The sequence below is a fragment of the Tyto alba genome, unplaced genomic scaffold (assembly GCF_018691265.1).
Source record: "Tyto alba isolate M040663 unplaced genomic scaffold, T.alba_DEE_v4.0 Super-Scaffold_46, whole genome shotgun sequence".
Classification (NCBI taxonomy): domain Eukaryota; kingdom Metazoa; phylum Chordata; class Aves; order Strigiformes; family Tytonidae; genus Tyto; species Tyto alba.
In genome coordinates, this window is record NW_024881322.1 from 6,897,185 (window position 1) to 6,911,305 (window position 14,121).

At 39.7% G+C, this 14,121-nt stretch overlaps 1 protein-coding gene across 8 annotated transcripts in view; it reads right to left on the minus strand.

Annotated features, from left to right (window-relative positions):
• Positions 1 to 14,121, minus strand: part of TRAK1 (trafficking kinesin protein 1) — a 131,614-nt gene that overhangs the window by 43,488 nt on the left and 74,005 nt on the right. For 2 of the 8 annotated variants that reach the window (XM_032991197.2, XM_032991191.2), the window contains exon 1: positions 12,716 to 13,059. The exons of 3 other annotated variants lie outside the window; for them this stretch is intronic. In XM_032991197.2, the coding sequence (XP_032847088.2) occupies positions 12,716 to 12,779 (64 nt within the window). In that variant the 5' untranslated portion in view covers positions 12,780 to 13,059. Of the gene's footprint in view, positions 1 to 4,522; positions 4,753 to 10,938; positions 11,065 to 12,441; positions 12,654 to 12,715; positions 13,060 to 14,121 lie in introns of those variants that run through there. 3 more of the 8 variants (XM_032991196.2, XM_032991193.2, XM_032991190.2) reach the window with 3 other exon arrangements.

Consider the following 14,121-nt stretch of genomic DNA (forward strand, 5'->3'; position numbering starts at 1 on the left):
ATAAGGGAATGCTGTTCCCGGAGCATAGATCTCTGGCAGTTTTAAGACTGATGCTTCTTATTGGCAAGGCGGTAGCAGGGGACATTGCTTGCTTTCATAGCAGCTCTCTACCCAAAGCTTTTAACTATGGCAATGCCTACTATCTTCTTGATCGTTCACGAGAAGCCTTGTCTCACAAACAGCTTCTCTATCTCCCCCCCCCCTCTCCTCAGAGCTCCGTCCAAAGGCTGAAGACGCAACAGCAAGTTCATCGCATCCCAAGTGTTGCTGATGGAGAGGTACAGAACATACACAGTAACGCCGACTGACCAGCCACGCTCCTTACTGCCCGATACCGCTTGGCAAACGTTAGCAATCAGGCACCCTAGCAGATTCAAACTCCTCAGCTCATGTTGGTTTAACTACTGAAAGGCTATTTTTGCACTCCAAGGATAAAGCACTTGCTAAAAGTCACAGCTTCAATTCTAGAGCCACAGATAGTTAAGCTCTGGCACTGGTTACTGTGAGCACTACGCTGACTCGAGCCAAGCGCATGAGGAATTAGGAAACTGTGCCATATTATGTACATCTCCTTTCAAACAAACTCAGGAAAATCATCCCTAAAATGTGCTGTCAGCTCTGTTACAGATCCAGACTAAAGAGATTTTACACATTTACAGAAAAACATTGTAGCTTCTCCCCCACTACAGAGCCCTGGCTAAGCTGGAGCAGAGGCTTCAGGTCTGCTGTCCCCTGTCACATTTCAAACAGCTGTAAGAAAACACGTTCATCTGAAGAGCTTAAAAATTTTAAGAGACTGCTGTCACCCAAGCTTGAAGAACATGCTTCCAAGACATGACTTGCTAGGAGTCCAAATTTTAACACCATACACCAGCAGTTCCTCCAGCCTCCGCCACCACTCCCCACGCACAGGAGCAGGGCAGTCCCTCCAGAAGGCAGATGGGGAGTTCAGTGGGAGGCTGTGACCCTGGTTAGAGGGATAAAGAGCGGTCACAGCATGCCAACTGCTTCACAACTGTCAAGTCACACTGTGGGCGAGCTCCATGGAGAAGTCTGGAGGAACATAATGTTGCGAGCGATACATAGACAGCAAGTACACATTAGCATGGTGAAAAATAAATACCGTAATTTCAATAGACAATGCCAATAGATTTTTTTTTTTTTATTTAATGTTACAACCTTGCTTGCTATGATTTCAATGGCATAGGTTCCAAATTAATCTTTAAATATTAAGGAGCAGTTACTGATTCTTCTAGAAGAAGAGATTTTACCTTGCCATTTAAGCTATGGTTTGAGGGGTGTTTGTTTACTGCCGTTTCTCTAATACAGTATTCAAATAGCTTAGTAAATGCAATATTAAAGCCTTATGTATAAACCTATGTTATTACTTAATCTCAGGTTTGGGAAAAAACTTTGCTGTTTCTAAAGCTTATGGCCAAACAGTCAGGTAGGTAGCCATTTCAAAGTACCTCCTCTAAGCTGGGCATGAACTGCATCAATTTTCTTGGGATGAATGCAGAATCAAGTTAAAGGAAATTTCAAAAGGAACATCACACATTCCTTCTATTAGCATAAACACAGATCAAAAGTGTTAACTTGGAAAATACAGCCACAAAGTGAAACTAAGGAGATAAGGAAAAGCTCCTGGAGAGAACTCACCATCACTTTAATGCATACACCATTTACTGATACAGCTTAGCATAGCTCTTCTGTTAAAAGTATAACTTTTTTTGAAGTATTCTTGATTACTGGCCACTGAATTATGGTCTTGACATTCTCCTCTATCCATTTCTTGTCAAGAAATGTCTGGACTGCAACCCTTGCAACTAATAAACGGGTGTAAGGCTTACACCAGGATCTGGACGGTAAATCTTTCAAAAATCCTAAAGTGAAGTTATGAGCCTATATTAAAAGCCAGATGTTGTCATTTGTCTCCCTTTCTTAAATACATGATCTTTTCTTATTCCAGCTCTTTGGGAGCAATTGGCTGTGCCAAAGCTTTCAAGAACTACTAGTCATTTTTCTTGCTTTAGTGTTTTAAGATTCCAGAGCCCTCTACAGCTTCCATTCTAGTCAATGTCTAAGATAAAACAGGTATTTCACATTTTCTGAAAGTCAGACCCCTGAAGTGCCAGAATTTGAGATTTTAATAGCCATCATGAAACTACTACTACTTCTTTTTTTTTTTCTTTTTTTTTTTTTTTTAAATTAAGCTTAAACTAGATTCTTAGCCTGTATTTACTCAGTACTTCAGATAAGGAGGACTTTTAATCTGTTACATTAGTAAATTGAAATAGTAATGACTGGCTGATGTCACAAGTCCTAAACAGGTAATAATCTTTTCCTGTTCCACCTGCAAAAGCAAGAATCAAAACACAGCCCAGTTTCAGATTTAGCTGACCCAACAAATCACTAGCCAAAGAAAACTGACAGGCTGTCCTTTCACAGCTCAGGTTCTTGTATCGACAAAACCTGAGTAGACGCTATCAACAGCTGTACAAGTTTTCACTGCAGACAGTTCAAAGACCAGCTTATCAAATGAAGAGGCAAATTTACAACTCCAAAGCAGTGTACTGACTCTAGAACTGTTCTGCCTAGAGCATTAGTAAGGTGCTTCCCACACTCATCAAGAAAACTGATTCTGTCAGTTGCCAAGCATAACCCTAGTTGTGTGACAGCGGCTCCAGAAGCAGGACTGAGGGCAGTCACGGGATCTAAACGTCAGGACAGCAAAAAACCCCCACTAGATCAAAATGACCATGGAAATAATAGACAAGCAGTGAGTACATATTCTACACATGGAATAAGTCTAACAGTTATGGAGCCTTAATTACAAATTTTTTACCCCCTTCTTCTCAATAACTACAAATGGTTGAAGTGATGCATATTCTCAGACCTCCCATTTATGGTACCAGATTTATAGCCAGATAGGGCTAAAATGTTTCTTTTGTTCAGCATGAAAAGGCTACATGCTAGTGTTTCCATCTGCTTTACATATAGGATGGATTGACTCATCCCCAAGAGAAATGCTACAGTTTAGAACTGTGCTCACATGCAAAGATACACAGAAACACCACATATCATTTTTGTGCACCTGTATCACTACTACACTGAGTGTGTAGGTGACCTGAATGTACAGGTGGAGGAGAGAAGGCATTTCAAATACATACTGAGCTTTTGAGGGGAAGGTACTGTAGAAAGACAGGGCTACATTTATCTCAGATGGAACTCAACATTTTTTCCTCTCAAAATCAACAAAAACAGCCTCAGAATGTACTTTGATCTGGATGAAAGGTAAAGTCAGAAGGAAAACTATGAACAGCATAATGTGGCCACAAGCATTTAATCACTAAAAAATAAGGAAAAAAAAAAGGAATCAAACGCAAAACAATACCAGTTGGCCTCTCTTAATAGGCTTCCTCCCTATCCCAATCCCCAGTTTTAAAGTTTCCTTTTACCAGTGTTCTCTCCAGCATTAACTTTGCACAGACACACAAGTTCTCAGCTTCCTTCAGAGACCCACAACAGGGGAGACGAATAGTGTACTGACTGAGTATGACTGAAACCCAGGTGGAATATTTGATTCTGAGGAAGTCTTTACAGGAAAGTCCTACACAACAGGATTCAAAGAGCACATTTCATCCACTGAGGCTCTGGACACAGGAATTATTTCCCATGAGGTGAATAAGGGTGTAAATCCCCAGGTCACACTCGCCGTGCTAACAATCTTTCAAAGCATCCCTATACCAGTTTTATGATGGTCTGTTTGGAAGTACCAGTTCTCTACCATAAAACTGCTATTTTAGAGCAAAATTAACAGCACATGAAATAACATAAGTGGTGCATTTAGCTTTCAGTACCTGAAACCCTGAAGAAAATCGCCAGACTGGCTGGAAGCAGCCCTTGAATGGGTACGCTTTCTACACAGCAGCTGCACAGGAGGATTTTCAATGCACATACATCCACATTTCCACCCCAATGGGCCAGTTGCCTGCAATACTGCAGATGTCAATTATTTCCACAGAGTATGCCAAGATTTTTGCGTTGTTTGTTTTGCTGAAAGGTTAAGTCACAAGACCCGAGACCCGAATTACTTCTATGTGCTTTTGAGTTCAAGGATAAGCACAAAATTGTTGCCCTGTTCTATTCATTTTTAGAGGTACCTGTTGAGAACGACAACCTAACATGCACAGTTTCATAACACACACACACATAAGAGTACATATAAAAAAACGCACTACAATTCCAAAGAAAGATTGTTTCCCAAATCCAGTGTCATTATAAAAAAGGTATTCCATAGCCTATACCTGTTGAGCACATATTTCTTCTTCAGAGAAGTGTACATAAATTAAGATTCATCCTATACATATTTTCATAGTATTTCATCCAAATGTACTAGCTACATACTAAAAAAAAAAAAAAAATTTAAATTTAGATTTAAATCCACAAACATCACTCAAATCACTTACATGTAGCCATGTGTTACTACCATAAAAGTTTAAAACCAAAAGGTAAAAAGTACCTTCTTCCATGATATCAAAGCTCTGCCTGTTAAATGTGCATTCTCTCTTATTTTCCTTTTCACAGTCATATTCAAAGCTTTCCTCTTCATTTACTGACATTGCCGAAGTTATCCAAGATAGACACGATATGATGCCTTATTCTCACAGGAGATGGGAAATCATTTCCTCGGAGTCTGTATTTTTTAGGAGAGCAAAGCAAGGTCTCCACAAAGCGGGATACCATCTTTCCTAACTCACATGCTCAGCCAGGGAGCTCCTGAGCGACTGAGTATTTGTCCTTAGCACCACGGCTTTGTGTTGTACAGATGGGGTGGAGGAGGGAAGAGACCATCTGTCTAATAATTACTAGAAGATTTCTGTTGTTCCTCATACCAGCTCTGAGGGTAGCCAGTTTTTGCTCGACAGCTCCACTAGCATATTTCAGACAAAGCAAGTGGGCTGCAAGCCCCCTCCCTGGCACTCCTCACGCCAAGGTTCTCTCCTCTCTCCTCTGCCCCTGCTCTGCCAAGGGCAGTGGTGCCTTCCCACGAGTGTCTCAGCCACACGGAAGTCTAAGTCAGCCTCCGACTGTCACACCTGGGGAAGGGTGTGCGCCTTCCCAGAGTTAAATCACCTCTCGAGCTGCCTAACGCTGTAAGCAACCGATTTCACAGGAGCAACGAGCAGCCAAAGCCCGCACGCGCGCGCCTGCCAACCCTGAGCCGCAGAGAGACCGCGAAAGCTGCAGCTGTTGTACGGTACGGTCTGACTGCAGCACCCACCACACACTAAAACCACGGTGTGAACAATTAGGCTGAGGGTAAGGGAGCTTTTTTATAGCTTTTACAAAAAAAACATTACACGTGTACAAAGCATTTAAATGCTGGGGGGGAAAGGGAACTTTTTTTACTGCTTTTGCAAAAAGAAGATTATGCTTGTACGAAGCATTTAAATGACGTATCACATCAGCTGTCAAATACCGTGTTTTCCACAGCCAGGTTTACCCTTCAGTCTGCTGTGGGAAACTAAATACCTGAAGTCCACATACAAGCACCCTAGTGCATTTTCAAGGGGGCATGCATCTCTTCTCTGCTTCAACAAACAAAACTCCTTGTGTCCAGACCTCTTGGTTTCCAACAGGCTGTGTTTGCTAAACTCGACTACAAGCTTAGGGCAGGTTAACTTTCTTATTTAACTTTTTGCAGCTATAGATATTTAATGCTTGCCAAGTTGCCCCTCTTACTTTCAGTGGCAAATAGGCGCCCTTTGCTGCTTGCAGAAAGCATTCCTATCTGCGTCAAGCCAAAGCAGTTGCAGGAAAAGTGGGGGCACTGCAAGGCAAAAGGAGCTCATCACCCCCTGAGGGGAGATAACTGCTAGGGAGACAGACAGACAGACCTTAAGGGCCAGCAGAACATAATAGATAGGGTCATGTAGGAACAATTTCTCTATTACCATTTCGCTAGTGGTGTGAAAGTATGAGGTAGTATGAGATGGGAAGGAACTAATTTTATACAATCATGATAAACTATTCTGGTTTAAGTTTGAAACTCCTGATATTTAGATACAAACAATGTAGCAATGTTTATATAAACAATAGACAAAGGATATTAAATACATGTAAGTGCTTGCTGAGGAAAGGAACACCCATTTCTGAATAAGGAAAGATCTTACCGCTCAAAACCTACCAACTTGACCTTTGACTGCCAAAATTTACTGCAATATTCAGCAGCAAAAACAGCCTCAAGAACTCAACCGGGGAAGAAATAGGATTGTCCCTTTCTCCGCCTATTATGACATTAAAATATGTAATTTTAATAATAACATAATGGGGATTACTTCTAGTTTCTGATTCCTTAGAGCTTTTTTGTGTCTTAGTTTTTCTGCTGTAACAGTGCATCAAAACTCTTTAAAAAAAAAAAAAAAATTCAGACAGCCTCTTAAGTACCTACTTGCCATCCAGTGTCAATTGATGACATTTTGGTAGTAGCTAGAGAATGGAAATTCAGAGAGTAACCAAACAGTGAGACCCAGACATCTTTTAAAAAATGCAAGAAGCACCTTTTAAAGCTTAGGGACAGAAAAGTTTGTCCCTGCCAAACCTGTTGATTTTAAATTCTGCGGGTTTTAAAATTGCTGTCAAGTATTCAACTACAGCTAACCAACTAGCTTATAAAGAAGAGCAGGGCAGTGGGTGATGCACTGAAAACATGCACACTGCTGCCCAATATACATGACAATAGCAGGACAGTAAATGACTATTCCCACAAGCCGACTTCTGAACTGTGACTCACATCAACTCACGCTGCACAGGACTCTGACATTCAAAAGCTGAGAGAAAGGTAAGTGTTGCAACGCCTGTTTTGATATCAGCATATGATAAATACTGATGCAAATTCATAATGGGTGGAAAAGGAATGTGTACCGCACCCTCACACTATCAACTCTTCTAGTTACTCTGCATTAAGCCAGTTTACTAGTGTAGGAGTGTTTACTTGCTAAAGATTAATAGCCAGGTTTCCAACACATACCAAACAATCAGCAGCTATGGGTGGAAAAAAAAAAAAAGCTAAAGTGTATATGGTTCTGAAAATATGCATTCTAATCAGTAAAGATTCAAAAGCTATTTTTAGGATTTCCTGTAAACACATACTCACGGACTTAAAGAACATAGCACATTGAACATTCATTTTTACAGGTTGCCACTGCAAAGTAAACTTGGCATGTTTGCTGCAGTAACTGCCTGAATTAGTAACTAAAGACATAGAACTGCTTTCAGGAAGCTTGCTAAGTGAGTTGCAATGCTTAAAGCACAGAGATACACATTCCTCATGCAATGCTTGCACTAAGGTACAGACAGACTGTCTCCAGTAACTTTGCAATCAAACAGGAAACACACCAACCCGGAGCTAGTTTGCAGAGGGTGAGGCTGGACACAACACGAACCCTCATGTCCTGACTCACTATTTCCAAGGAACTCCAATGCATTCAAATAATTTTAACCTTTCCTTAGCAATAAAAACATCCAGAGTTTCGCACAATTAGCCACGTGAATTTTGACCACAATTAACTAATAGCTGCGATGCTGCATTTAGAACAAAGAAATTCTCCATAAGCAAACAAGTCCTAAAAACAGCAGCTGAAACAGCAGCACCCACATTTAAAAATACATAAATGAAAAAATGTGGGTATTTTGGGGTGGACTTCTCAGGGAGGGAGGATAAATTGGTCTTTGAACACATGCTTTCTACTAAGATGTACAGTCACGCCAAGTTAGATTGTTCTAATTTTTACCAGTTTTGCACATTTCGCACTCTTTCAAAATCCCACCCAAATTATCTGCTGTCACTCAACCAAAAGGACAGCATGTTACATTTGCAGAAAGGGAATGAAATGGAATGAAGCAATAAAACATTTTTCTGGAAATTGAGCAGATGAGCAGAATAAAGAGAAAAAATACCTCTGTACTGAAACATAAGCCACATAAAAACAACACACAAGCAGAAGTAGCTTAAGTCTGACTGGATAAATAATAGAGTCAATGGAGAAATAAAGAAAAATAAGTGACCTGGCAAAAAGCAGGAAGCTAGGAAAATGGTATCAATGATTACATGAATATAAGCAAGGTTCAACCACATTTATCAAGTATAGAGATAAAGAACACCGGGAAAACAAAGAACAACCTGAATGACAATTTTAGCTGCGTATCTGCATAGCAAGGGTTGTTTCAGAGATTTCACACTACACTTGTTCATAACTTTGTCATGGATTTTGATGGCATACCCACAGCCAGCACCCGCTTAACATCCAGAATTAACACCAGGGTTACTTTGTCCACAGAGATGGAAACAAAAGGGGATAGCGTATGAGGGAGACAATGACACATCATATATGCCCAACCATCAGCCAAGCTCCTACAGTAAGGGAGAAGGTGTCAGGGGAAGCACATTTTAAGTAAAAAGGTTGACTACACCATCCACAGAGCTGGCAGATATGTGTTTGAGAGGTTACCTGTAACTAAGGTGCACAGACAAGGAACATGGAGAACCAAGAACTTCAAGAGTTGCGGAACAGGGAATATGCAATATTATTCTAATGCTACCTTAAAGGAGTGATTTAAAAAAAAAAATACAAAAAAAAAGAAAGAGAACCAGGACATAGTCTCATATCTCCAAAGGCACACTAATATATGCAAGGCAAGGATAAGTAATCATTCTTAAAGTTGTTGAGAGGTCAAGGAGAAAAGGCATTAACAGTGTTAATCATTATTCAGCTGAAAAGAAAGTTAGGGAGCTTGCTGATAATTAAGTGGAGTGGAAAATAGAAAAGAGGAGAGAGGCTCCAAACAGTAACTGCAAACAGAACAAGTGATGAAAACATTTCAATGTCAGCAGGAAGAAAATACAGGTATGGGGTGAAAGTTATAGAGAAGAGCAAAAGCAAGATAAGGGGTGCTGGAACCACCATGAGAGTGAAATGAAGTTGCTCAGGCAAACAGGAAAGGGGTTGGAAGCTTCAGCATGTGACAAACAGATCATACAGTGTGATTGGTGGGGAGAAAAAGGGAAAAGTCATTATTTTCTCCAACAGAAATTGCCAAAATTCATGTCAAACAAAAGGAGGAAAGAGCAAATTGCACATATATGAAACCATCAGGAATTGTAGGCAATGAACTCAAGCATTAGCATGGTGTTCCGCTAGAAATAAGAGTAATGGAAGAAACCACAAGAAAAGTAATTTGATCCAAAGTCAACCTGGATTTCTCTATGAAGGATTATTCATTGAGATGATGGAAAATATTGGCCTAAGAAAAGGGGAAGGGGGACAAGGCTATTCATAAGGATTTCTCTGGGCATCCACTTACCTGTTTATTTAGCTGTTTGGTAGTTTGGGTGTGGGGGGGTTGTATTATTTTTTTCACTGAAGCTCCAGTGTGCATTTTTTTTTTTTAACAATTTATGTTTTTCTCTAAAAAAACCCTACCTAGGTGAACCTAGACTTTGATATGGTTATCTTTCATAATAATAGTCTATAAAAGTTTGACCTTTTCCTCTTTTATCATTGGTTCTGTCAAAGTCTGCTGTGAAAATAGCTACTTTTCTACCCATGTACACACCAAGCTCTTTCCCCCCTCCCCATTCCACCTATACAATTTATTTAATTAATGCCAAGTAACGTGGAAACTGTCACTCAAAGTATTCTACATGAAAATGTACCTAAAAAGCACAGTGTAATAGTTATTTATAGAAGTTTCAGTTTATTGCAATGTTAGTTAACACTGATGATTCAAATAGTGTGACACTTTATTGTCTAACTCCATCTGCTCCTACCAAAAATCAACCTTGTAGAGGACCTTACGTAAAGGGATTAAGTCATTATTCCAACACTAGAAAGTCTTTGTAAAGATTCATAAATTGTAAATGTTGAGCATTTGTTCATTTGATTTTGCAAAGTATTAAAAAAAATTACTGCCACCAAATTCAAGTTGAAGACATCATTACTATGTTGGTCCATACAGAAGTACATTAAATCTGAGGTTTTCTTTACTTAAGTTAAATAATACATTAAAATCTTATATCCTGGTGTAATTTTAGAGTGCTTTTTCTCTGAAGAACAAGAGACCATATGCTGCTAAAATAATTATTAAAAAAGGAAAACAAATGAAGTCACATGCTTTAAATGGAAATCTGAGTCTCAGTGGCTCTGACAAAGAATGTATGAAGAATTTAATCAAAAAAAATAATTCTGTAGGATAATATCTTTTGAGTTTTTTTATTCGTTTCAGTGTACCACTGACTCTCCTCCAACGTTATAGTTACCAAAAAGGGTGAACTGGGTGGGGATTCACAATTGAGTGCACACATCCATCTGAGCTCCGGAAAGTCCATGTATAGCAGAGGAATAAGCTAACTATGCTTCATCTTGTCTTAAAATAGATATTCAAAACAGGTCAGCTGAGCTGCAACTGCCTATCACTCTCTACTGAATATAAAAAGAATCTCAGGCAAATGACTGGTATAGACAAATACATGGGGGAAAAAAAAATAATCAAACATCAATCAAGAGATAGGCACCTCATACCATCTGCTCCAGGTTTTTGGAAAAGTTCCATTTTCTACTATAAAAACTTTTGTCTCCCACTACAATTGGAACACCTTTCTCCATCAACAGGAAATGCCAATACTATTTTAAATCCAAGTTAGCATGCCAGTATCGAAGGCCAAAGAATATGTCTTTCACTGCACCTCTCAAGTCCTTCTCTTTTTCTCACCAACTAGGAAAAGCAAAAGAAAGCTAAACCCCATAAAGTTCCATGAAATCCTATGAGACTACCATTCAGCTGAGACAGGACTGACTGCACTATCCTTCCATCATGCAAAAAGCAGTATTTTAATTAAAATATAAAAAGTAATTTTAAAAAAGCATTATGCCTTACCGACTGGAGAGACTTCTCCCTATCACACATTAAACTCTGCTTTCTCTTAGGGGATAACTTCCCAAATGCTTCAGCCAGCCAGCCCACCCATATTCTAGCTGACTCTCTGTAGATCTCAGCTCATGGAAGTAGTATGCTGGGCCGGGGCTCAGCACTCACAAGAAAACTTGTATGCCCAGAATCAGACCAACCACTACTCTGATCGTGAGGCCCTGATCCCACAAGGTATTTAAATGTTTGCCCAACACCTGTTGCTTATTCCACTACCATGGGACTCCCAGAGTTTCTCCAGTGCAGCACATACCCTAAGGCAAAATTGATGAGCAGATCAGGTCTTAGCTCAGACATTCAGGCATGCCACACTTCTACATAATGACACTTTGACCAGGAAAAGGACCATAAAAAACAAACACACACACACCCCCAAAAAAACAAAAACAAAAAAACAGAACAACCAAAACACTAGAAAGAAGGCTATCAACATTTAACCTGGGGGAAAAAAATCAGCTGTAGCTTTTCATGACAGTACAACTGTTCTATTTCTTAAGCTTCTAAAACCAGGCCAACTCAGCCTGTTACATCATGCAGCTTAATCAGATGCTACAGTATTTACTAGGGTTAAATCTAGAGGATAAGGGTTACATAATAGATTCAATACAATTAAAGTGGTCAGACCTTTCAAATAAATATGCACCTTTCCTCTTTGGACACCTGGACAGAAACAGTCAATTAAATGTAAGAAAAGTTGAAGCTTCTGAAATTGCATTCAGTTCTGAAATCTAGTACAGAGAAACAAATGGAGGCACATGCCACCCAAAAGACCATAAAAACCTATTCACATTTTGTCACACGTTTGTTTATTTTTCACATCCCCTCTGATATTGTTATCAAAGCACTATGAAATATATTTGTGTACTACAAAAGTACAACATCCCCTGGGCCTATACTCCTTACTCCTTTCTGTTCTTTGCTTCACTGTAATCTTGGACCTGCCTCGTTTAAGACAAGCTCTCCAACCAGAATAAAATCCATACACAACTACTGCTTTCCCCAAGGCTGCATTTTGGGTTAGAGGTTACCACTGAGTGCCATCAATGAGGAATCTTGATTTTTCCACTCTGCAAAGAGCACAGTTCTAGCGATTCCTTATCCTTCCTTGGGTGCCTTCTATCAGAAGTCTGATGAAAGCATTCAGTGTTCTGATAAAGAAATAATTGTCCAAACAAACATTAGAAAAATCACAAGAGGCCCAAAAGATAGTGCCCGCCAGAGTTTGTAATTTTTCCAATTCAGAAAGTTAACCAGCTCACGTCTAAGAAGCTGGTGTTTTAAATGTCTTTCATAGACAAATAACCAGAGACAAAACACATACTGTCTGTTAACACTGAGTACATACATATTGCAGCATATTGGTAATGCAGAAAAAAATACATACTTAAAACTCAAGCCAATACAGAATCTTACAGCAAGTGCATTTAAATTCAGCTCAATTATTATACATACAGTTAGCATTTCAAATATTCCTTCCCCTGCCCAAAGACAGCTCGTATAGTACATATGTTCCTCTGCCACTCCCTTTAAAAAGAGAACGTTATACAGCTGAGTCTCTTGTAGCACACTCACAAGAGATGCTGAGGTGCAACAGAGATGTGGGCAACTCCTCTACACCGGGGTGCTGCCTTTTTCAAGGTATTTCATTTTTAAAACCATTTAATAACGATGCTCCAGTCTTACAAGCTCCAAATTCTGCAACAAAAGACTAGAAAGAAATAATTACCATCTGTGCATTCTTCATAATACCAGTCCAGTTCATAATAATCTGCTTCAATAAATTTCTGCATAGTCAGTATCCTTCAGCAACATAGATGAGATTTCTCTTTGCTGCTAAGGTCAAGTGAAATGCAGCCATGCCTTCCTGCCTTTGCAGAATACCATAGCGCAAGGAAGCTCACAGGAAGCTGAAAAAGAGCTGCACATCTTCAGTGCGACTGCAACTAAAATAAGAGAGGGTTGCAGAGGGTCTATTTGGAAAAAATAAAAAATTAAAAAATAGAAAAAGGATGCAGAAGGGAGAAGCAGATGCTCTGGTGGCGCTTCTAATAAAGAAGCTCTGCACAGGAGCCTTGGATGGGTGTTAACAGAATCATCCTATCCAAAGGCTGATGCGCTGACGTGGGGGACACACACCACCGCCTGGCTGTTTCTAACTCATTCCTTGCCTCCCTAGTCTCCACATCTCTTTCAGTCTAACATGTTGCCATGGAGATGAGCTGGCTCCAAAAGCGATGCAGAGATGAGGAAAATGCATTTTGCTGTTTCTGGCTTTACAGACTAGAAGTACCCCTCCATACTGGAAACAAAAATCCTTGCTCAGAAAGATGATACAACTCTCTGCTGACTGCTCACAGAACAACAGCATCATGCCATCATAATTCGCCGGGTATATGCAGTACATTAATAATGAAAATCTAGTCCATTACTACTCTCCTCCACACAGATTGATAAAAGCCTGCCTTCCCCATGGAAAATTAAATTATGTTACTGCTTTGTTACGCTATTCTGGGCTGTTATAATAGAATCCTTTATGCATTCTGTTATTGCAAAAATGGCAAACAAGGAATGAAAGAACCAGAAAAATCAGGACAGCAATACATTTCCCCTTGCAATAAAGCTAATCTGCTTCTACTGCTTGCCCTCTCCATGAACCACTGACACTTTTTTTTTTTCCCCAACCATCTAAGCTTCATAGCTGAAAACAAGGGGTTAGGACAGACTTTCACTACTCTATTCCTAAAAATGCTGAGGGTCATTGCACAGAATAGCTTAATGTTAGTGTTCAGTATTTTGGAAATGAAAGAAGAGACTTCACTTTTGCAGCACCCAGTAAAATTGTGTTTAAGCTATTAGAAGAGAATGTGTCTGAGGAACAGATGGCATTAAATCTTCATCACCATCATCAAACATAGCAATTCAAAAAACATATCTGAATCTGCGCAGGTACAGTTACCAAAGGGATTGACATCCATTTTGTTCATACTCTTCATCTCTTTCTACCCCTTTTTAGGAAACTGTGTTTCTCTACGAATACCAGTAGAAGCATTAGGATAGATTAAGTTGTGACATATGTTAGTAATAACAAGGTAGAAGGCTATACTGGGTTTGGCACAGGATATGTCTGTCTAG